The 26,142-nt window shown below is 41.8% G+C and overlaps 1 protein-coding gene across 3 annotated transcripts in view; it reads right to left on the reverse strand.

Moving 5' to 3' along the window:
- Nucleotides 1-26,142, reverse strand: part of PDLIM5 (PDZ and LIM domain 5) — a 171,965-nt gene that overhangs the window by 17,052 nt on the left and 128,771 nt on the right. For all 3 annotated transcript variants that reach the window (XM_015418687.1, XM_015418688.1, XM_015418689.1), the window contains one exon: nt 19,607-19,791. In XM_015418687.1, coding sequence (XP_015274173.1) covers nt 19,607-19,791 — 185 coding nt within the window. The remainder of the gene's footprint in view (nt 1-19,606; nt 19,792-26,142) is intronic.

The raw sequence follows: 26,142 nt of genomic DNA on the forward strand, positions 1-26,142 counted from the left end.
AACAGGTCTACTAATATAGTGGAAAGGGGTGGGTGAAATTTGACTTGATTCTGTTTTCTCTTATAATGCTTAAATTATTCTTAAAATATAGTTTAAATATAATTTAAAATAATTTATTCTAAGATTTTGACAAGGTTATGGAAGTAATCTTCTAAAAAACTAATTTATGCAATAGTCAAATGTAGACTCGCTCACAACTTTAATGCTACTAGGTTTTTTTGCTCACAAGATAGAATTTCTGCCACAACACTGTGGAGCTTAGAGGGAACATTGTTCAAGACGAGTACTGGTGTTTCAGGAGAAGAGGTTTAGGTACTGGAAAGAGTATACTAACTTTCTGGAAACCAAAAGAATCAGATAATGTCATTTAAGTTGTGTAAATTAAAGGGGTCTCCCATTCCTTTCCTCAGGTTCCCAGGCTGAGCAACCAGCCAAAATATTATACTGGGCCAGGGGGGCCAGAATCCTTCAGGAAAGAAGAAAACAGAAAACTAGGGTGGCTCAGTCACAAAAGGGAAAGAAAAATGGAGGGAAAATCTTGCATCTGAGGGAGAGAAGTGGACAGGGGCGTCATAGTACCCATCTCAAATGTCATAATATAAAGGGCTACTAATATACACAAATATTACTAGGCCTTGACCTGGATAGCAAAGGCTAACTCAATCTCATCAGATCTTGGAAGCTAAACAGGGTTGGCTTTGGTAAGTACTTGGATGGGAGACCACCAAAGAAGTTCAGAGTTGCACTGCAGAGGCAGGGAATGGCAAGTCACCTCTGCACATCTCTTGCCGTAAAAACCTTACAGGGCTGCCATAAATAAGATGTGACTTGATAACAAAAAACTACCATTATTAAAATTAAACATTATAAATTAAACCAGTTTGCTGGGAGAACCAGGTTTGATTCCCCACTCCTCCACTTGCACCTGCTGATGTGACCTTGGGTCAGTCACAAGCTCTGGCACAGCTGTCCTTGAAAAAGAGCAGTTTGACCAATGGGGCACTTTCCTGCTGGCGGGTGAAAGGAAACGGTTGCGCGCTCATTCCCTGAGAACCAAGCTATCTCCAGACATAATACAGGTGCAGTTCCCAGGCTCTAAAAGCAACAAGTTGGCAGTAAAGCATACTCCCCCAATACATCCTCCAGTTGTTTGGCTTAGGCATTACAGCAGAGTAAAATACAGGCTTAGAAGCAGGGGGGGGGTAAGCAACTGTACAGATATACAACTAACACAGAACACCATGGCAGCTTGCTGATAAAGGGCAGGGTATAAATCCAATCTCCTCTTCTTCTCTCTTCTCTTCCATGGAGGGAAAACAGCACTAACCCTCCCATTGCTGCCACTTGCTTTGAGTGTTTTAAGTTTACTTGTTAAATCCACTAAAAACTATCTACCTAATCCTGTTTTCTCCATCCCACTAAATAGGCACATTCAACCACACACATTTTGTGTCTAAGTAACAGTAAGGTTTGACAAAATTATGGAAACTGGGTTAATTTGGAGATAAGGCTGACCTGCTTTTGAAACCATTCCAGTCCCCAAGGCAGTTAAGAGGTGTCCAGCAACTCCCCCAACCCCAGTGGAAGCCTGCTGCTCTTAGCCCATTTCTATGATACACTTGAGATCAAAAGTGGGGTTGATTATAGTAAGGCTTTATAAGAGGAGTATAAATCTAAAAATAATGTAAATATTGAAAAATGACATCTACATAAGAAAATTTTGGCAACTGCAAACTGTCACCTCATACCTTTGGAGTATTTTGCCATAAACAAGAGATTACTGCTGTTCCTTTTCCATTATCAATGCCTATCAAATAAAAGTGGGAGGGAGGGTTTTTGTCAAAGTAAACTTGATTTTTAAAAAAATAAATTGTACTTTACAGTCCTGCCTTGCACAGTTTGCTTCTTAATTTGCAGGTGCCAGCTAACAGGAACTCTGTTAGATGTTTGTTCGAGATTGCTAAAGCAAATGTTGAAAGCATATTTGATTATCTTTTATAGCTCTAACAATGGTTCAAATCCATTTGCTGAGTGTTTCACTATGTGTTTCACTATGTGTTTTTAAAAGAACCCTTCTTGATCATAACTGTTTTTTCTCACAGTGGAAAAACTTGGTAACACATTATAAATTCACTGTATAATCTAATTCACTGTGCGAGCCCTGATTGAATGGGATCACCCAATCAAACAGGAAAAGAAAACAGTAGCCAGGAGACAAAAAATTGTCAAAACAGCCACATATAAGGAAAAGTAATTGCACCAAGAGGGGCCCCAAATGTTAATAATTTCATATTCAGAATAATTTTCATGAAATGTGTATTCCTCCTCCCCAAATAATTTGGTGTAGTCTTAGTTTTTAATACCTTGCAGCACTACTAACTATAAAGAATGTTCTAGCAATATTGCACAAGCAAGGTAGAAAATTCTGCTGTGAAAGCCAAGCTAAGTCTTGATGTTCTTTTGCCCATAGCAACAAATACAACAGACAGCAGTTTAATGCTCACTTAAACATAATATCATGTAATGTCTATAAATAATAAAGCTACTTCAATGTGTGGAAGTGCCAAAATTTCATTCTGAAGCACTGTAATCTGGTGATTTATATAACACTTGTAACTAATATACAATAAATGGAGACTATGGAGATGCTCAGGGACAATTATAACTTAATGCATTTTTATACAATAACAAATTCCTCCAGCTCTTTATATCCAGCCCTTAGAGGTACTGGGGGAAATCTATCAGAATACAAACCCTAAATAAAAAATAATTATGCTAAACACACAACTACTTTAGGCCTAGTAAGATCCCTCTAAAAAGCATAGGCTTATGAAAGCAACAGAGAGGGGGGACAATTGGCTTCAACAGCCACATTTTTTTTATTCCATTGAATTTATGGAATACAATTAAAGCTTTAAATCCTCCCATGATGAAAGGCAGAACAGAAAGGATTATACTGTTATCATTTCTTAAAATGACTGAGAAAGCTAGAATGTGCACCATGAAAAATCAGAACAGGTGCATTAGAGGCCCCGTTACAACTTGAGAGGGTCAGTTTCCTTCTGTAGTAGCTCGCCTTTCATCTCTAAAGAACCCAGATTAAATGGGCTGTGAAGTTTCTTAATTAAAACGAACATTCTGGGTTGGCTTGGGTCAGGTCATCATCTCATCTCCGGTACCATGATCCACGCAAAATTCGGCAAATATTATGGAATTCACCCACCCTTCTTCCCGACACACTTTTAAAAGTTGAGAATAGTTCAGGGCAGGAGTCATCATCACTAGGTAATCTATCATTAAATAAAACTTAATGCACTGTGCATCCCCATACTTCGGTTCATTTTCACAATGTGGAGTTATCTGATGTAGAGATTTTTAGTGGAACAGAGAATGCACTGAAGCTTTTCATGCTAAATGAGTGAATTATCAAATGGCAATTCCAGCTCATAACAAGCTAATTCATTCATGGAACGGGTGATGTTCACTAACAGCTGTCTAAAGAATAGGTGATAAGGCACAACAGTGCTTGTTGCCTGCCCCTACAAATATGTCACCCAGATATAAACATTATCTAAAGCATTTTTTCCATCCTGAATGTCACTTGGGCCTATCAGTATCCCATTCAAGTCAGGAAACAGATAAGTACAGCAGATGGACACATTTCTGACAAAGTTCAAGGTGAAGGTATTAACTAGCCATGTCACTGAAGTTCATAATTCCTTGAGGTATGGAATATGAACCTTGGCCACTCAAAATGCTTACTTTCAATATTCCTTGAGGTATGGAATATGAACCTTGGCAACTCGAAATGCTTACTTTCAATATGAGGCAAATATTACGGCCTTGTGTGTTTCTCTTCTCTGTGAGTTTCTTCTTCCATCAACCCAACTGCTATTGTAATGATGGCAAGGACTGAGCTAGATTTGCCTTAGTCTCCTCTCCACTCATGCCAGGCGCCTGAAATACTGCTACAGCATGATGCCAATAAACCTGAGATAGATAATTTTACAGGACTCTGTCCTGACACATATATTGGTGACATCAGGCACCTTGGGAAAATGGCATTTCCCACAATTACCAACAATCATTGACACTGCTCTAGAAGCCATCATTACAGGTTCTAGAGTGACAGGAGATGGTGGAGAGATGCCTGCCTTCTACCAGTAGTGCAAGTTGCAGCAAGGAAAGAGCTTTGGGGATGGAAATTCTAAAGAAACGTAGCATCTCGCGCACGGGGTTTTTTTTTTGGCTGTTTCTGAGCATTTCTGGAATGGGGGCAGCAATTATAAGTAATTTTGGGAAATGTCTAAGCATTCTCTCTTTTCCCAATAATTCTAAATTTGCCTCTAAGTGTTGAGGCTGGGGGCATTTCCCCAATCACTAAATCTCCACATGAGCTAGACTGGTCCATCTCAAGAAGAGTCCCCATAACATGGTGCAGTGGTTAAAGTGTCAGAATCCCAACTCTGCTGCCCTGCAAGGTACCTTTAGGCGCTCTTATGGACGTACAATTTCATAAGTGATAAAACTTGGACTATGCCAGTAGTGTGCAAAAGGGACTGAATTGTGTATTGACCCAAAATGATGCCAGTTACAGACGCACACACCCAGAAGAAGGAAGCCTTCCTGTGAGATGATGTGCCTATGGTTTCAGAGGTTACCTACCCTCTTACCTGCTGTAAGATGGACCAGTTCCCTAGCCACATTAAGCACTGAAAGCCAGACAGATATCATATCAAGGCAGCAGACCAGAGACATGAGATTCAAATGCCATGAGGAAGCTTCTTCCTTGTACGCGCAGGCAGCATTCCCTTCCCACACTCAGCCTCACCTAGCTGAAACTACAGCCATGAGACAATAGAGGAATAACAATGACAATGACTCTGGCCGCATGAGTCACCATCCCTCCAGGTGCCACTGTCCTGCTCAGAATGACTGGATCTCAACATTGTCCACCCCCTTAGACCCTTTCTCCTGAACCCAGGTCCAATCAGCATGCTTTGGGGACGGACCAGCAGGAGGTGTGCTAGGGGATGTGGCCAGCCTAACCCCCCCCCATGCCCCCTCATAAAAGAGGGCTACCCGCAATGCTTCCTCTCTCTCTCCCCTGCGCCCACCCTAACTCCACGACTCTCGGTTGCGCAGCCAGAGTCTCCACATGTCTCTGCCGGTTCAGGACATGACCCTATTACCCCATAGTCTCCCTTATTTTTCCTAAGGATCGCTTCATCCCACCGACAGGTAAAATATTCCCCCTCAATGATTATCCTGCTAATGCGAATGTGATATCCTCTTCTCTCTAATTTTCCTAGAACTGTGTAATTGTGAGTGTGTTTGGATTATTGTATGCTTGTAAGATATCTTCAGTAAACGAAACCATTCTATACTGAAGCCAGCCTTTGAGTCTATTTCTGGTGTGTCTGGAAGAAGTGGGACCCCTGTATACATAGGTGCTTGCTCCCTTATTTGCCTATTGCCTTGTGTAATATCATAATTCCCCTAAAATCACCAATAATTTGAGGCAATCTGGCTAACAATACTGCCATGGAAACTTGCTGGGTAACCTTGGACCACTAACACACTCTCAGCCTAACCTTCCTCACAGGGTTATTGTGAGGATAAAATAGAGGAGAGGAGAATGATGTAAGCCGCCTTCAGTCCCCATTGGGAAGAAATGATAAATAAATATGATCCCTCATTCTTCCTTTGTTAAATCTTTGAGTGAGATTTTGCTGTGAATACAGTTACAAAAGGCAAGACTGGTGGCTATAAACAAAACTTTATTTTATTTTTATTTGTTAGATTTCTACCCCACCCTCCCAGTGATCTTTTCCTTCTGGGATTCCTGTGCTAAAGAAACCCATGGGACCCATTCTAAACATATATATATATAAAAAGGAAAGACTTCCTGATCTGCTAGGCTTTTGCAACTGTGGGTATTCAAAGATACCATTGTGCAAATTATGTGAATTATGTGAATTATCTGCTGCGGCCATGTATCAATGGTGGAAGGAATCAAAGTCTATTCAGCAAAGGACACAGTTACTTTTTTTAAAAAATGCTAACTATAGATAACACTTCAAGGGGAGATAAATTTCAGCTCTTTCAGGATGTGCACAAGCAACAGGGAAAGCATTAAACAATCTGTTGATTCTTCTGGACAGATTATACAAGCTTGATGGAGAAGAACAATGAGAAATGCGCACAGGAATGGGGTTCTTCCAGGTGAGATCTATGGAATGAAAGAAGGGAGCTTCCACTGGAAGCTTTGCTTATTTTATATTCACCTACCCACTCCCACCTGTATCTTCTTTTCCATCACACATATCCATGTTGTTCAGTCTGCCCCACAAGAGGTCTTGTGCTAATGGACCCATCTTTGTCTCCTTCCCCTGCCCCTTTCTCATCAAAGCACCGTTGCAACACCTGAGCTGATTTTGAACTGCCAGCACATAGTCTAATCATAGCCGTCCATGAGAAGTCGGTGTCAAATGCTACTCTTTTGATCAGATAGCACCTCTTCTGCAGAAGTATATGTTACACTGGAGAATCATGCCCATTAACTAATCAAGCCTTAACAGCTTTTCACCATTACACCTTTGCCATGGGGGTGAGCAGGGATAATGTCAGCTTTACTTTCAGATAGCAGTCTGAATGCTACCTATTTGCATACATTTCCATCTATTACGAATGCTGAGTGCATCTGTATCAAACGCAGCTATTTCTTACAAGAAGGAATAATCATTCATTAATATAAATGTTAAACTTTTATACCACTCTTTGTAGAAAGAGACTCAAAATTGCATTCCTGTTGTTTGCTGTCTCCACGTATAAGGAAATTGAGAGTTCATTCTCAAGAAGACTGTGTACAATTCAAGAGAGAGTAACTACGGAATACTGAATTGTAAAGATACCCCAGAAATACTGTGTTACAATTTATGACTGTTGAGGATTTCAGTTAGAAAATATAGCTGCAAGATCCTCAAACGCATGGTGAGAACATGGAAATTAGAATTGTTAATGTAATGTATGTATTGGATGCATGTATACTTTTGGTAGAATACATTTAGGTTTTACTCATCGCGGTGAGTGTCGTTCTTTTGCGGTCTCCACGTATATGCATATAAAGGAGCAAATCCCTTCCCCCGCTTTTTGCATCTTGCTGAATTGTTGCCATCAATGTTATCAATCCATTTTTATCCCAGCCTTCTCTCAAGGAGCTCAGGATGACATGTTTAGTTCTGCAACTCAACCACCACCATTCTGTCCTAACAATCCCCTTGTTTGCTTAGACAGAGAGTGCAACGGGTTCAAGGTCATCCAGTGAAGTTCATGGCCCATTTGAACCTGGGTCGCGTAAGTCAAGACCCAGTCTGACTCACTGACTACAAAACCACATTGGTGTTCAGAAGCTTCTACTTTGTTGGCTTCTCTTCTCACCAGTCCCAATGAGTTTCAGCCCATTGCCAATACAAAGGTGTAAAGCCAGGAAAAAGGTGTTAAGATCAAGCATAATCCTACACAAATTTATTTTGCTTAGCTGAAACAATAGAAGCCTCACAGAGAAACACTCTCTCCAGGTACCTGACCATCAGGCCACTAATTAGGACCCCTCCGAAATTTACTGGAGTACAGTTAATACAAAAAGGATCTGGGCATACTAGAAGCCAAACCTTGGAAAGAACCAAAAGCTTACGTAAGTAAGAGGATTTTCATTCAAGACTGATCCAATTCTGAGTGAATAGAATTTTCCATCACAAATCCCGGCTCGCTTAAGTAGTAAGACTGCCTCCAAACATTCTGCTTCCTCACTGGAATCTTCCATTCCTTATTTGAAAATTTCCCTAGAAAATTGCTACTCTCTCCTATTCACCTTAGGCCAACTGTGGGCATACATACATATATATATGCAGCTGCCTTATACTGAATCAGACTATTGTCCATCTGGGTCTGTACTGTCTACATTGATTGGAGGCATCTCTTCATGGCCTCTTTCACGCTGCCGGTCCGCTGCAAGTCTGAAGCTATTGAAGCTGACTACATGTTGGAGATTGGCGTCCAATTTTGTATTGAATTGTTACTGTTCCTAATGCATGTCAGCATGAGTATGAAAACCACAGCAGCTTAAAGGGAACACCCTGATGAAGGATGAACTGTGAAACGTTGTTATCAAACATCCGGACACAATGTCGAATTATTTAGTAGTTCTCCATTGTTTATACATTGTAAGCACATACCAGTTATCCACTGTTTACATTTTGTACTTTTTCATTGTAGCTGCTTTGTATACATCATTTTCTATTACATGTTCTTCAGCTTTTTGGCAAGTTGTAATTGCTGAGTCTGTTAACTACACTTGTTTTTGTCTTCTATTATCATTACACTGATTGGAGGCATCTCTTTGGGGCCTCTTTCACACTATCTATTATCTGATCCTTTAGATGGAGATGCCAGGGATTGAACCTGGGACCTTCTGAAAGCCAAGCAGATGCTCTACCACTCAGCCACATTCCCCCCTCCCCATATTTGTTCACTCACATTGCCAGTCCCCACATTCTGAGAGAAGAGAATTGTTTTTGTTTTGCAACTTGAGATTCTGGCCTTATAGCTGAAGCCAGAATTTACCCTCAAAGTCTGCTTTGGTTTGCACAGGATAACTTCTGTCTTGTAAATGGCTAGGTACCAGTCCTGGGCTACACTATCTATATGCTTTTGAACTTAGACTTCACTGCTTCCTCATTTGAGTTTACTGGGACCCCTGACTAGTATCAGACAAATGCCTGGAACCTCTATGGACCAGTACCTGAAAACCCCTGCTTTATCTTTCATCCTCTAGTCTTTGAGTGAATCACGCAGCACAGTGTACATGGGTGTTTGGAATATCTGTATTGCAACATAGGCACTTCAGTGCTGAAGTATTATTTCTGTCATGACTGCTTGAATGTGCTAATTAATCCACTCCATAAGCTCTCTCTGATTTCACCATATCAGGTCCTCAGTGCTTCTTCCAAACCTGCATTAGGAGCTTTGCCACTTGTCAACAATACTTTTATAACTCTCTCTCTCTCTCTCTCTCTCTCTCTCTCTCTCTCTCTCTGTGTGTGTGTGTGTGTGTGTGATTTGTTGCCCAGATGGGAACAATATTTAGCCAGAGTTTGAACCTTAAGCCAGCAACTCCAATAGTTTCAGAGTGAGGGGGAACAATAAAATTGCTTTCTTATATTTGGGCTACACAAGAGTGAATTTGGCCCAAAGTCAGCCACATTCAACAAGACATGTGAATAGGTACACATGTTCCTCCTGACTACACACTGGAAATTAATTTAAGTTGGAGTTTTGTTGCAGTAACTGATTTAACATATTATAGTGTAGTTTAGGGATGGGCACAATTCACATTTTTGCAAAAACCACAAACTGAACCATGAACCAATACAAACTAGGAGGTTGGTTTGCAAACCGAACCAGTTCATATCAGTTCATGACCTCTATTTTCTGCTCCCCTCCACTTTTCTTCGGGAGCAGAAAGCAGGGGTTTAAATGGCTCCGAGCTATTTAAACCCCTGCTTTCTATTTTTCACGAACCACCACAAACTGCCTTAAAATTCATGGAAGGTCATGGCAGCTCTTCAGTACATGAACTTCAGTCCATAAGCCATGACCCACCAAAATATATCAAGAACTTTAGTTCATGAGCTGGTTCCTGTCCATCCCTAGTGTGGTTCATATGCAATGTCAAACCATGATTTGGTACTACAAGGGCTCTGCTCCCACACGTCTATGGTTTATATAGCTATAATTTGACAATTTGGTTGTAATAGTAAACAGTAGGTTTACTACTGTCCAGATGATTATTCAGGAAGGTAAAAAACCAAGGCCACCTGTGAAGACCTCCAAAAGGACATCCACAAAATGGAGGAGTGGGCAACAATGTGGGAGATGAAGTTCAATTTAAGTGTAAGGTAATGCACACTGGAACAAAATAATGCTGTTGCAAGTGAGAAGGAAAGAACCCTTGCGGTCACAGTGAATAGCTCAATGAAAATGTCAATGTAATATGCTGCAGCAGTAAAAAAAAGGCAGACTCTATGATGGGGATTAGGAAAGGAAGTGAAAATGAAACAGCCAATATTATAAAGTCCCAATATAACTCTGTGTTGAGTCCTCATTGGGAATACAGTGTGCAGTTCTGGTCAATGTATCTCAAAAAGGACATTGCAAAGTTGGAAAAAGTACAGAAGGCAACCAGGGGTAGAAAAACTTTTCTTATGAGGAAAGGCTGAAGAGTCTGGGACTTAACAGTTTAGAAAAGAGATTACTAAAGGGGGACATGATAGAGGTTTATAAAATTATGCAAGCAGTAGATTTTTTTTCTCCCTGAAAATACTAGAATTTGGGGCCATCCAGTGAAGTTGATGGGCAGTAGGTCCAGGTCAGACAAAAGGAAATATGTCTTTTTTTGATGAGTGATTAAAATCTGGAATTTGCTGCCAGAGGATGTAGTGATAGCCACATGGCTTTAAAAGAGGATTAGACAAGATTCATACAGGACAGGTCTATCAGCAGCTATTAATCATAATGACTAAAGGAAACCTTCACATTCAGAGTTCGAAAACCTCTGAACACCAGTGCCAGGAGGCAACATCAGAGGATGCCCTGTTGTTGGCCCTCCAAAAGAACTAGTTAGCCACTGTGTGAGATAGTATCCTAGACAATTGGGCCACAGGTGTCAGGGCCATACTAGAACCCGGGTCCGCTGCCATTTTGTAGCCATAGGGTTGCCAAGTGTAAATTCCTCCGAAGTGGGGGACTCCCATCCGGCTTCTTGAGCACGTGTGTGCCGCACGCACGTCACCCGGAAGTGATGTGATGACGCCGGGCACGCTGGGGGCGGGGCCACGACCATCCGAGGGAAAACCATAGTTTTCCCTCGGATGACTGTGGCCCCACCCCCAGCGTGGTCACATCACTTCCGGGTGACGCGCACATTGGGGTGGGGTTCCCCCCGGTCCCCGATCCACCAGCGGCGGGGAACGGGCCTCTGGGGCAGGGGTTTCCCCGCCCTCGGAGGGACTTGGCAAGCCTATGTAGTCGTGAGTTCCCACTTTAACAGCACTCACAAGCCCAATTCTGGTTGGGTCAACCGGGGTGCAGGGTGAGGTGGGAGTCCAGTCATCTCCTGTGTACTGTTTTCTCAATCTGAAACAGTGCCAAGAGGATCTACAGCCAAATAATGCCCCCGTGGGCCCCCCATGGTAATCTTAAAAGCCGTTTCCTAATGGGAATTTGCACTACAAAATGATGGCATATCACTGGAGCGGACTCAAGATGCCATCTCATCTAATTTGGCCTTCATACCATGCAAGTGAAGTGAAGAAGATGGATATATGGATGAGCACATGGTTTATTCACCTAGCACCAAATCATGGCCAATTCCACAGGAAATGCTGCCCCTGCTGTGCAAACAGCAGCAAATGGGATGGAGGTGTGGAGGGACAGCATCCACATACCCTGTCCTGCACTGTGGGCACCACTCTCCCACCCCCTTTCTTGGTGTCTTCTAGAGAACCTTGTTGAACTCCCTACAGCTTGGCAACCCTGTTAAAGGGCTAAAGGAGGAGGGGGGACACCAGAACTTAGCACCACCATTCTTAAGGCTACAGGAGGTTCTACCTGTAGCTTCCATGCCATTTCCCCTCAGTAAGAGCATAATGTTGAGTGAAAGCTTTCCTTAAAAAGTGGAGGCATGCTGTGTTCCATCAGGGGGAAAATCCTGGTGTGGAAGCAGTCCATAGTTTGGCATTGCAGCGGAACCATCTCTGAATAGAAAGACTGAGGAAGAGGGTCCCCAAACACTGAACTACAGTTTCTGAAAATATAGTGTTATCAACTTTATTGCCAATGTAAACAGTCACTATTGTCATCTTGAATACAACTATGGCTTGCATTGAAATGGGCCAGACAGCACCTCTTGCACTTCCCTGCCACTGTTCAGAGTTTTCTTTCTATCCAGTGTGGGCATGTCAGTATGAGAGAGACTGAGAACACACTTCAGTCACCTGATGAACACGGCTCTAGTCTACAATTGCTTACGTCGCTGTCAATGTGCTCATCTTTAAACTATCTGAAAATTCCATTCATTTTTCCTGCAAAAGATCAGCACGACAATTTCTCTGGAATTTAATGCCAAATCATATCATCTGTGGCAACGTCCTGGTCATACAGATTTACACCCACATTAATACTGAATAAAAATAGCTGCAATATCATTAAGGAATCTGGCACATCTAACCATTCAATAAGTAGCAGAATACTTTTATAAAGAAAAAAAAAGATCATTCAGTACAAGAGGTCGAAAGTTGGTTTTCTCCCTAAGACATGTATTAATTTTGGTACAATGCTTTCAAAACAAACACTGTATATTAAATAAAAGACTGAAAAGGAGAATACCTTCACATTTGTGGGACAGTTGAGTATTTTTAGCCTATTTTAATTTATAGCCACCTACTTAAAAAAAAACCCAAAAATATTTTTACTTGCACTGTGATTTCAAAAGGTTAATATTTCACATTACACATAAATACCCCAGCTTAAACAGTTGACATTTATGAATAGCTTTGCTGTGGTTTCACAATAGACTCTGCTTGGCTACAGTGGAATTCACATTAGTTAACTTGTGAGCACTTCTGGTATGCTGTCCTGTGACAGAAAAACAATTTGGAATTATTAATACCAGACAATCCATCCATCAGAATCAAACTCCTTTAGTGTTGCTATTGAACCCACCAGTTACACAATACCTGTTGGCTATGGAGGAAAAAAAGCCTTCGCTTAAATTTGCATCCTGCTATGTTCTGGAGACTCATTACAGTCAATGCAGTAGAAAATTTAGTATAAATCAGTACTCCACTTCATTTTAGTACCCAGAAACAAAATGGGTTGTAAAACAGAAGCCCCAAGAATACACTGTTCCATTCCATTTTCAAGACTTTCTAGGATTACCAGGCAGTGCTTGGCCACTGGTGGGAGGGTTGTGGGGAGTGTCCTGGGAGAAAAATTAAAAAGAAAAACAAGGCGTCTATATACAGAAAATGCTTATCACAGAGTTCCGGGCAATTCCTAGAGCTAACCAGAAGTTACAAAGGGTAGCTCTAGGAATCACCAGAAACTCTATGGAGAGAATTTACTGTAAGAAGATGATGCCTGATTTTTCTTTTCAATTTTTCTCCTGCCGCCACTGGGCAACATGACCTGGGGCAGAAGATTCCCCACCCCCACCAGGGGCTTGGCAGCCCTAAGATTTTCCTAACCTGAGCGGAGATTGTCTGACATAATGCAAACTGTAATAGGGATTGATTGCACAGTTATTGCCTATTTTATTTATTTCTTTGAAATATTTATTAGCCCCATTCTTCCTTATGGAGCTCAAGGTGGTTTACACTAAACTAAGCATACACTGACCTCTATTTTTAAAATTCTTTATTTTTGATTTTTTCAAAAAGTATACAAACTGAGCACAATAAAACAAGTATATAAACAAAGTAAAAGGCATGGTTGTGAACAATACAGAACTACCAGGTAAGAAAAAATACACTGACCTCTATTGATCACAATTTTACCCATCCTAACTCCAAGGTCCTCAGAACAGTATATATAGTTTTCCCTTCCTCATTTTATTTTTACATCAGCCCTTGGAGAGAGCGTGACTGGCCCAAGGTCGCCCAGTGAACTTCATGACAGACTGAGATTTGAACTCCGGTTTCCCAGATTTTAGTCCTATACTCTAACCACTGCACTATATCAGTTTCAAGACTATTTGCACTTTAAAAAAAACACACGTCGACATCACTTCAATATACCACAAAGGGGTGATCAATCTGAATGAATAATAATTGTGCACTGTCAAGTCAAAACCAACTCATGGTGACTCCAGGACCATGACGTTTTCAAGGCAAGAGATGAGCAGTGCTGGTTTGCTATGGCCTTCCTCTGCATAGCAACACCAGTCATCCTTGGTGGTCTGCCATCCATGTACTAAACTTGACCAAGCTCCAACACGATCAGGCTAGTCAGAGCAATTCAGGCTGATCAATCTAATCCGTGTTTAAGTAACTTGAGACAGGAATGTGAACTAGGAAAACTATATAGGCTGTAAGAGTACTGATTTCACAACAAATCTGCATTTAGCCCATATTATCAACAATCTTTCTGTTCTGCAGTCTTGTTAAGGCTGTGAATTTATCAAGATATTGCAAGCTAAGCAGGGCCACGCTCATTGAAGTTTACGGATGAAGCATCCAAGAAAAACTTCAACATGCTTTAGGAAGTGGTAATTCTGTGGGTGGTGCTCTTCCTTATGAATCAGTTCTGAACCACAAGTCCTACATGCTGTGGGTGGCTACACAAGCTATCTTTTGTCTAAAATGTCAGGGTGATGCTGTGACCACATGTGACTGGTCCAGAATTCTAATGTACATGGGTCACAATCTGCAAGATGGAAACTGCAGGGCTAATTTGCACTGGGAGGAAAAGTACTGCACACTAAACTGTGTGCAGGCCTTACTTTTGTGGCCAGCAGGAACACTAATAATAATCAGCATTGGTGTAAACCTTAGGAGCTGAAGCATTTCATGTAGACTAGCTTGTTGCAAATCAGTCACAGCAGTTTAGATAAACAGAAAACAATTTTGCAGTGAGTGATTTTTATACAGGTATCATACAAGCTTATTTTTGTCAATCTGACTTTCATTATTTAACCTGAAATTGCAGAAATTAAAATACATTTCAAAATGAGCGCACAGATAGACTTGCTTGTTCAGGTTTGGCTCATCTTTTAAGTTTCCACATTGATAATTTCCTGAATTTTAAAATGGGTTTACTTTTAAAGGTGACTCAGAAGTTTAGGAGTAAATACAAAAGTACCGTTTGTGGGGTTTTGAAGTACAGGGAAACAGATTTAGCAAAGACAAAGCTGAAGGTCTGCAGAATGGAACCAGGAAGCAGAACGGGTGTCTGAATGCAAACATATGTCTGGAATCAGGTTTGTGGCTCTTTGTTTAGTTCTGAAACGCTTGGCTTACTTTGATCCAAGCAGTGACCCGCTGAGCAGTTTCCACTGGCACAGAAGGGTGGTTGCTTTTAATTCAATCTCAGGAAACTTGAAGATTTCCATTTTTCTGGAATACAGACTTATTTTGTTGACTGTTTCAGATTGGCTGTAAACCGTCTTGCCACCTTCGACACAACACAGGGTAGGAGTGACCATTCCCCCACAGCTGCTGTGACACTGCAAGGAACCTAGATCCAACTCATTAAAGATCCAAACATGTAGTCTGGCCCTTAGCACATGTCTTGTCTCCTCAGAAGACAGAAGATGATGACCTACAATGCCCATGCCACACAGGTATCAGCAACACACTAGAATTTCAGGCTTTAGGATTGTGCCAAGCTGACAAATTTGCAACAGCTGTACCCTTCTTTGCATCTTTCAGCTTATTTTGAAGCCATCTGGACAACCCTGGGTCAGCCACACAGCCTAACCTACCGCACGTGGCTGTTGCGAGGATAAAAACAAAGAAAGAAAGAATGTCATAACCCACTTTGCTTCACCACTGGTGAGAAAGTGGGTTATGAATGAAGTAAATAAATAAATGCACCTTGCCATTAAACTCAAAAACACTTAGTTTCATGGCCCCTTCCCAGTGTCCTGCTGCTTTAGATAACATTTCTTGGGCACTGGAGCTTTTTATTCACCTGACATGAGGCATGGGTCCTTTCTGTTTATTGTTTATTGTGCCATCTGTTGTTTTATTTTTTATCACTTTTATTGTTTTATTCTTAGGTTGTAAGCCACCCTGAGCCCACTCATGGGATATGGCGGGGTATATATTACATAAATAATAATAAATGATAATAATAGTCACTCTCAGAATAAAACCAAAGTTTTTATTAAAAAGGTAAGCCACCGTATATAATTTCCTTAAGCATTTAAATGTCTCCTTACCCCATCCAGCCCTGTTTTTTCATCTATGCCACCCTCCTTGAAAGATTTAAGGCAGCTAATAAATACCAAAAGAGATATAATAAAACCATCATGTCACCAATGTCAACAACAAAAAAGTCAACCAATAATAAATACATCAACCACAAAGAAAAGCCTAAGCAAACACCAAAATGAAAAACAGCTCTGAAAGGGGACCGTCTTGTAGGTCTTCCTGCAACAGACAGCGGCGGTGGCCACAAAAGCTCATCTGGATGGTCATTCTAAAGACTCAGCTCCAGGACTGAAAAAAGCCTAAACTGATAAGAGGATGAAACAAGGCCACGACAGAGCATCATGAAGCAGACTGGAGGAGAGTGCAATTCATGCACATTCCCCCTCTCAACATGCCCATCTTGGACGTGCACTGCAGTTCCTTGCAGAACACTCATTCAATTAGCCTTCTGCTTGGGGTAGCTAGCCTGATCTGGTCAGATCTCAAAAGCTAAGCAGGGTCAACCCTGGTTAATACTTGGATGGGAGACCACCAAGGAAGTACAAAGCTCCTATGAAGGAGCAGGCAAGGGTAAACCACCTCTGCTCATCTCTTGTCTTGAAAACCCTACAGGGTTGCCATGAGTCAGCTGCGACTCGACAGAAATTTCCACCACCACCACCCCTAATAAGGCTCAAACCTATGTCACGTATGGGAAAGCTTGCTTGATTGTGTACAGCCAGGTTCCCACACTGACCACAAGACTTCTAGAGCAAGGACAACACAATGTTATTTTTCTGTAGAGCACCTAACACAAGGAAGGCAATGTATAAATGCTAACCAGCATACAATAGTAGCCATCGCAGCTTTATATGAGCAAGAAGGTAGTAAAATGAACTTCTCTAATGTTGCTTTCAGAATACCTAGCAACCTCTGGGAGATCACATAAACCCTACAAAAATCTGTACTTTACAGCCACCACACAAAACATCCTGATGGTTTAATAATAAAGGACATTTTTGTTAAGATTTAGTTTATTTGAAAAGAGCACATCAAACTCAAAACACAAGCTTTCGTTTAGATCAACCCTAACTTTGTCAGCCCCATTTTCCTTGCATTAAGAAAAACGCCAGCTGAGCAGGGCAGAGATGTGATGATTTATCGCCATCTTGAGGATACTTTAAAATTCCACAACTCCAAAGCCCAAAGACTTGTTCATTTTATTAAACTGTTGTAATCCAAGTATATGCTAAAGAGACATTATTTTAAAAAATATATACATTAACACCATATGCTCTCTCTTATTTTAGGATGAATTCGATTTCATCTTCTAGCTTGTAAGCACATTTTTCAAAGGCACGAAGTCCCTTTAGAGCGTGGGTGAAAATATTGCTTTATAACTTGAACCCTGCCAGAAGCAGGTAAGAAAAGATCATTTTGCTTTTGTATGAAAGCTGGAGGTTACACCTATTGTTTATTTAGAAGCCTGGGATTACTCCTGATTAAAAGGCAACTCTTAGTAAATGGAAAATTTCCAAACAGGAGATGGCTAAGGCACTATTATACTTTGCAAAGCTGTTAGGTGTGTTCCAATGAGACAGCCACAAAATTACAGGTACGGACAGTAGAAAAGAGAAAGAATCCAGTAGTACCTTAAAGTCTAACAAAATTTGTGGCAGGGGGTGAGCTTTCATAAGACACTGCTCACTTCTTCAGATACAGCTAGAATGTCCTTATATCTTGGAGAGTGGACTGATTTCAGATTCTGAATGACAACAGCAGGCAGGATTGGATTGAGTATGATACGCAGAGGGGTAGTAGGCATGGAGAAATCACTGGTAATCAGACAGGAAACCTAGGTCTTGATTCAGTCCAGGAGGATGCACTGTCTTGAGCTTCATTATCAGTTGCAATTCAGCAGTCTCTCTTTCTAATCTCCCTTTGAAATTCCTTTCTAAGAGAACTGCTGCTCTTAGGTCAGCAATGGAAGGTCCTGGAAGGTTAAAATGTCCCCCCACTGGTTTCTGAATGTTGTGGTTTCTAATGTCTGACTTATGTTCATTTATTCTTTGTTGTAGGGACTGGCCTGTTTGTCCAACGTAAAGGGTGGAAGGGCACTGCTGACAGTATGCACAGTATCCCTGGGGAAGCTGTGTATGTTCTAAGGCTTGCTCTTATGTTCTATGGCATAGGATAGGGTCACCAGAGACTGCTGCAGATATGACTTCAGGGACTGTACGTATATTTTTATTGCATTAGATTGCTAAAATGAGACACAACCAGATGTGAATTTGCTTGTATTTAAAGATGAATATAGTTCCCCAGTCTCCTACGCATGCACTCCTAATTTATTGTGCAGCACAAGAAATTAAGGAAGATAAGCTATTTCAATAGTGCCTTGTGCACAAAAAGCTTTTGAAATGTGTGTTCCTAACTTAATTTTTTTTTAAGACCTTGGTATATATTCTCTAGAAGAGGCACCTCATGATCCCTTTTTCATTCATAATGGAAGTTATGGAAAAAGGATGAAATGAGGATGAAACTGTACTAGTCATTTGTTTACAATTTCTTTAAAATGTTAGCTTTTAATATATAATTAAATATTAAATTGCAGGGTTATTTTTTCACATAAAACCTAATATACCAGATAGACTACATAAATGATACAGTCTTGGTTAATAACACTGGAAACATACAAAATCCTGCTAAGACAACATTTTGGAAGCTAAGGAAACCCAAATGCATTTATGAACCAGATAGACATAAAATGGCTATGGTAAACTGATAATGTATAGGTCTCAGAAGAAAGATTATACCCATATCTAGAAAAACTTTAATTAAGGTCTGGACTTCCCTGTTATAGAGAAGTATGACAGAGCCAGATGTGGAGCTCTGACTAGTGAAACTGGGCTTTCTCTGTTATGGAAGATAGTAACCAGTTTCATTAAAGGCCAGTTCACATAAGTAGCTGAAGCATATGAGCTTGAGGGGTGCTGAAGTAAGTCATTGGCTCACAGTCTCTATCCGAAAACTGAACTTTACCATGAACTTTACCATGAACTGGAACCAACATATATAAGCACTTCGTGTTGCTTTTCCACCCCTTTCAATAATGGCTTCACTTCATACCAAAGATTATATATGCTTCGGGACAAGTCACTATTGTATCCAGTATACAAATAAACTATCAGCTAAGGCAGTATGTGAATGAGGTACAAGAGAAGAATACTGATCAGATTATAACTTGGCAATCTATTATTCTTCATTTTTCTGCATGGATATATATTTGACTGGCAATCCCTGCCCTGTCACAAACAGAGAAAGAACCCTGGTCAAGAGTATAATTTTATTACCTGTATGCTGAAAGAATTGTTATTTGCTCCACATTGGTACTATGAGTATGCTTTTTGTGCTTTATTAAAATTAATAATATATTTTAAAGTATGCAGTAAAGACATGTTATTTACATTTATAGTCCACTTTTCTCACTGAGACTCAAGACGTATGAGCAAAATAAGGCAACCAACACAGACGCACACACAACTAAAATAATCCATTTACTATACAAATCCACTTACTTAGAAATATATTGAGAGATTTGTAAATGAATAAAATAAAGCAGTTGGTGTATTTACCTGTTTGATTAGAAGACTGCCAGCCTGAGGTTTTGACTGCATACTGAGGTCCTGTAGGCTTGAAGCCTGTAGCAGATGCAGTATTGGCAGAAACTGGTCTATTTGCACCATTTTCTGGGCTTTCTGGCATGTTTCGTACTGTGGCCGTGGTGTAAGTGGAAAGCTGTGGTTGCTCCAGAGAGTCACTATTGAGAAACAAAACATTATCCATCACTATCCCAAAACAATTGTAAGAGGAAGTTAGATGAAAACATTTGTGAATTTGCAGCAAGAATAATTTGGCAGAAATTACTAAATTGCATTCTTAAATACTAGGGTTGCTAACTCTGGGTTGGGATATTCCTGGAGATTTGGGGTTGGAACCTGGGGGTAGTGAGGTTTTGGAAGAGGAGGGACCTCAGGGGGTTATAATGTCATTCACTTTCCAAAGCAGCCATTTTCTGCAAGGGAACTAATCTCTGCAGTCTGGAGATCAGTTGGAGATCAGTGGCAACCCAATCAAATACTGACTCCTCATTGCTATATACACTGTGAGCCACGCCTTAAGGCCTGGTTTAAACATACAGCAAAATGGGATAGTCCAATGGACTGCACCAGTTCAGACTGCAGGGAGGGTCAAATGTACACATTCTTTAAAATTAAAAAAAATGTACATTAGGAAAAAATATAGCTTAACCCTTCATGTGCTGTGCTTTCTATTTACAGGAGATTATTAATGCAAGTGAGAACTGGAAGCTTAACCCATCACCCGCCATGTGAAGTGGTATATTTATTTATTTATTTACATGATCTATGCCTTTCTTACTTGGTTAAGGCAGACTATATACAGAGTGAATCAACACAGTTGATGGATGGGACACTCGAAAAAACAATGCAACAGGATTAGGGTTGTAGAACCAACCAGAAATCCAAAAACAGCACTGGAGCAAAGCATAAGTATTCACATGCCAGATTAAATGCTTCAAAATTCTACAATAGGATCCTAGTTTCAACAAGCTACATACAGTAGCATAGACTAAAGTCCTTAATAATTTTTCCAAGTAACTTTGTGAATCATTTAGTAAAGTAGAGTTTACCTTCTCACTACCATCTTATACATGTGTAGACCAGGTATAACTATCACACAGGGAAGGTAGGCATATTACCTCAAGGTGCATACTTAAACTTCCTCTTATGGTTGCTCCCACAGAGCTCGAGTAATCGTCTGCTCATATTGTTAGAGCAGATGGAGATACACACACCCCACACCAGCAACCACTGACCCACCACAAATAGAGATCATAGGTAGCTAACTAATTTAAGAACAAAAATAAACTCTCTTAGAATTTTACTCATCTAAACCATCTAATTATAGTATAGCAATCTATAAAAAAGAAGCAAAGTAATGAGCTACAAGTCCTGAAGAGAGGAAATCCCAATTTGCAGTCCAGCCAACAAATGAGAAGTGTTCTACTAAATTCAGATTTTTTGACAAACTACGTAGCCTTACTGATGTTTCTGCTGCCAGAGTGAACACCCTTTCTTCTGGAAGTCAGCCAAATCCTGAGTTTGCTCATTTCCAGGAGCAATAGAACTTCAACAAAAATCAAGAGTCTTGGGTGGCTGGGGATATCTATATTCTTGTATTTTAAAATAGCTCCTAGATCCCTGCCCATCATGGCTGGTTAAAGCTTGCGGCAATGAGGTGCGGATCCCCCTGAAGGAAATTATCAACTTGTCCCTATCAACAGGGACTTTCCCAGGGGAACTGAAGGAGGCGGCGGTCCACCCTTTATTTAAAAAATCTTCTTTGGACCCTACGGTCCTTAATAACTACCGCCCAGTATCCAACTTGCCGCTTCTGAGTAAGGTCATCGAGAGGGCAGTGGCGACACAGCTCCAGACTTTCTCGGAGGATGCTAAGATCCTGGACCCCTTCCGGTCCTGCTTTCGCCCAGCCCATGGGACGGAGACAGTGTTGGTCGCCTTGGTGGATGACCTCCGGAGACACCTGGATTGAGGCGGAGAGGCGCTGCCAATACTTCTTGATCTGTCGGCAGCGTTCGACATGGTTGACCACGATGTGTTAGCCCACCGCCTCGCTGACGCTGGGGTACGGGGGCTTGCCTTGCAATGGCTGGCCTCCTTCCTTCAAGATCGGGGACAGAGGGTGGCACTTGGGGGACAGTCGACCCGGCGACACCCGCTGGAATGTGGGGTGCTGCAGAGACCAATTATCTCTCCTATGTTATTTAATATCTACATGTGCCCCCTTGCCCAGAGAGTGGGATACAAATCCTAAAAAATTAATAAGAACCTCATGTTCTTCTTACAGGTAGTGATCTTGTGAGCTGAACATTCAACCTACCATTCAGCTGTATCCAAACAGCTTGACAGTTTCTGATTGTGGAGATAAAAAGAGACAAAACACAGCACATCTGTGGTTGCATAGGGGTCTTTCGCAGTTGCTGCCCCTGTGTTCACCACCAGTGCCTCCACCTTCAAAAGCACATTATTAAAAGAAAAAGGGAAAGGCCATTTTAAATAGCTTTTAAAAAAGTGTTTACCCATCATATGTATTAGTATTTGATAAGTTCTTATAAGTCTGATATTTAGATAAAGATTTTTATCAGTATATGTTTTAACATGTGTAAAAAGGTAAAGTTTCCCTTGCTCGAAAGCCAGTCGAATCCGACTCTAGGGTTGCGGTGCTCATCTCCGTTTCAAAGCCAAAGAGCCAGCGCTGTCCGAAGATGTTTCCGTGGTCATGTGGCCGGCATGACTAAACACCAAGGCGCACGGAACGCTGTTACCTTCCCACCGAAGTGGTACCTATTTATCTACTTGCAATTTCTTGCTTTCGAACTGCTAGGTTGGCAGGAGCTGGAACTAGAGATGGGAGCTCACTCCATCATGCGGCACCCGGGTCTCGAACTGCTGAACTACTGACCTTCTACAGCCTGCAGTTCAGCGTCTTAACCACTTGAGCCACCGCACCTCCAGTTAACATGTGTACACCCTAATAAATATTTGTACTTTTATAATATACATTGTTAGCTTAGATTTTGGTTCGCAGTTTCATCTTGGGTTGAGTTTCTTCCCCCCCCCCCTTTTCCAGTTTTTGTACGAGGGGTTTGGGCGAGTTGCAGCTAGTGCAGAATGCAGCAGCGCGGGTGCTGATGTTGATGCCCGTGTGGGCGCACGTCTGCCCGATGCTGCGTGACCTGCACTGACTGCCTATTTGCCTTCTTCCATCTGAGGCGGATCAGGCCGTTGGCCCCATAGCTCTCCTCCCAAGACTTAGCTACAGTGATCCATGCAATGGTCACTTCCAGACTTGATTACTGTAACTCTCTCTATGTGGGGCTGCCCTTGACTCTGCTCCAGAAGTTGCAGCTAGTGCAGAAAGCAGCATCGCGGGTGCTGATGGTGATGCCCGTGTGGGCGCACGTCTGCCCGGTGCTGCGTGACCTGCACTGACTACCTATTGAACTCTGGATCCATTTCAAGGTATTGGTTTTGACCTTCAAAGCCCTATATGGCCAGGGGTCAGCATACCTTTGAGACCGCCTCTCCCCATATGAGCCCCATAGAGCACTGAGGTCCACCAGTCAACACCTTTTGGTGGTCCCCAGCCCCAGAGACGTCCGACTTGCTTCAACCAGGGCCGGGGCTTTTTCAGCCCTGGCCCCTGCCTGGTGGAATGAGCTCTCGAGGGTTTGTATGTTTTATATGTTTTAATGTGGTTTTAAATTGTATTGTATTCCTATGGTTGTATTATATTTGCATTGTTGGAACCCGCCCTGAGCCCGTCAAGAGGAGGGCAGGATATAAATCCAAATGCTGTTGGGCCACCACTGTCTCATGTATCTTGTAGGCCCTTATTCTGGTTTAGTCATGAATACATCAAGCAATGTACCCGACTCCCTGGCTGGTGCCCTCCTCACCGGGACCCATCTGTCCCATCCTCTTACGTGAATGAGGTGAATGCCACAGGGCAGGGCCAAGGTGCACTACTAACATATCTGTGACAGACAGACTATAACTAAGCCAAAACACATTTATAGAAAATGGAATGTGGTAATATAGTCATATAGTGTTGAATTGAACTATGGATGTTGTACAAAACGGAAATAAGGCTCAAGCCTAGCTGGAAAGTGGGCTTCAGATGAAACTCTTGATTTATGACTCACTCAAAAGCCTACCGAGCTTAGCAAGAGGATCTCCGTCAATGTTTTTTGCGGCAGGCCTTACACACCAATAATACTGGAAATTACTTTCGTAAGATTTACTCCAACGAACTTTTCCTCAGGCTGCACTCCCTCTAGGTTTTCTTTCTGTGGTAATCTTAATATCAGCACTCAAGTACTCATGGAAATGTTGTCGATATGCAAGGTGCCAACTTAAAAAGCACCGACTTCCATAGCAATCAGCTTTCTAACATAATCCCATGCATCAGTCGGAGACTGATTAATGGGGCAGCGTTTAGGGGGAAGAAAAATCCCACATTAATATTGAGAAACAGTAACACAGAGTTTCCCATCTGTCAAGCTCATTTAACATATCCAGCAAAGAGAAGAGAGAATGAGCCCCATGACAACTGGAGATATTCTTCATGGGAGTCAGCTCTTCCACCATGAAAAGAAATTAAGGCGAAAGAAACCAACAAAGAATTCGTCTTTCCCACTGCCTTTAAGGCCTGTTGGTATTTGATAAGGCTTTCCCTGAAATGGTATGCAGAAACTATGGCGTGATTACCCCAGACCCCATGCTGGGGGGAGGCCCCACTGGGCCTGCAACCTTCCCTGTCACTGTCCTCTCTGCAGCTACTATGCTGCCACAACTCCAAGCAGCGAGGGATTGAATAGAAGTTGATGATTGGCTAGGCCTCGCCTGCTCCTCCCCCAACCAATGACCACTAATGCCAGCCAGGGACAAAAGTCCCCGAAGAACAGAGCATAGACAGGTAATGCAGGGAAAGAGAAGCAACCCAGAATTGCTTACCTGTGCGGCCTTTAAAAGTAAAAATCAGATCTCACCTGGTAGTGGAAAGTGCCGTCAAGCTGCAGCTGACTTATGGTGACCCTGTTGAGTTTTCAAGGCAAGAGATGTTCAGAGGCGGCTTGCCATTGCCTGCCTCCATGTCATGACCCTGGTATTCCTAGGAGGTCTCCCATCCAAATACTAACCAGGGCTGATGCTGCTTAGCTTCTGAGATCTGATGAGATCAGGCCAGTCTGGGCTACCCTACTTCTGCCTTATGTGTGCATGGGACAACATATGAACCAACATGACACAGCCCACATAATAATCAAGCTTGTCCTTAAATACAATGCCTTGCTTTCTGCCTGTAAGAATTAATGGTAGCCATTCATTTATTCGTTTTATATATTTCCTGCTGCTCAGCTACATTGCTGCCCAAAGCAAATAACACCACAAATCCATAAATATACAATACAAGCAGCAGCAATGGCAACTGCTACTAAAAAAAAACAACCCCTTGGAATATCAGAGTTTTGCATTTAAAGAAAATATATTCTTTGCCTTAAGTTGAAATTGATCAGTAGTTGGTGCATGGAAATATAGAAGAGACGATTCCAGAACAGTGCCTTTGCCCTCATTCTAAACAAAAGAGTTTAGTTCTTGTCCTCTACTGCGGCCATTCTTTCCCATCTCTATGGCAGCCCTGAGGAAAATACCCTTCCCTGATGTTAGCAGGAGCATGGATATGGATTCCTCTCTTAAGCCAAGCCGTTAGCCAGTGTTCAGGTGCTCTACTCATTTTTCCTGACAACGGCCAGGGAATTTTAATAAGGACAACTAAAGTAGAAGATGGTTTGGATCCTGCAACAGAATTTCATAAACAAAAGGGTAGGGGAGATTGTTGCCAGTTCTCTGCTCCTGATACATACTTCTGACTCCCCCTTATGCTGTTCTTGAAGGCCCATCTCCCAGTAACAGCATTTTTAGGCACACTTTGGGCTCCAGTGCAAGGGGGTGGCAAATTGCAGAAAAAGGTTTTCCTCAATGACATATCTGCCTGAGACACCTTTCAGTCTAGTTCCAGGCCAGTCTATGGGACAGAAACTGTGCTGGTGCCTTTAAGATGATAATCTCTATATTGTTGAGACATCTGGAAGCAGAAGTAGGTCAGGGGATGTGATTTGGATTGGCTTAAGTTTGTCCTTAGGGATCGAATTCAGAGGGTTGCTGTGAGAAACTAGTTGACATCAGTGTGGGATATGTCTTGTAGGGTTCCACAAGGTTCAGTCTTACTCCCCCATGGTATTTAGTGTTTTAGGAGAACTCATTCATGGTTTTGCCTGGATTGCTGTTACACACTGTACTTGGGCCTGTCCTCAAAGACAAACTGGAAACTACAGCTGGTACAGAATGCTACAAATTTATTATTATTGGGAATTAAAACATATTAGACCTGTTCTCCAGTTATCAATCAGTTCCTGTGTTCAATTCAAGGCATCTCAATCACCTTCTTTCCTAATATGCCCCCCATGGTGCCAGCTGTGCCCATCTGAGAAAAGTCTCCTGATGATGCC

Source organism: Gekko japonicus, unplaced genomic scaffold, assembly GCF_001447785.1.
Source record: "Gekko japonicus isolate JY-2015 unplaced genomic scaffold, Gekko_japonicus_V1.1 scaffold626, whole genome shotgun sequence".
In the NCBI taxonomy this organism is placed as follows: Eukaryota; Metazoa; Chordata; class Lepidosauria; order Squamata; family Gekkonidae; genus Gekko; species Gekko japonicus.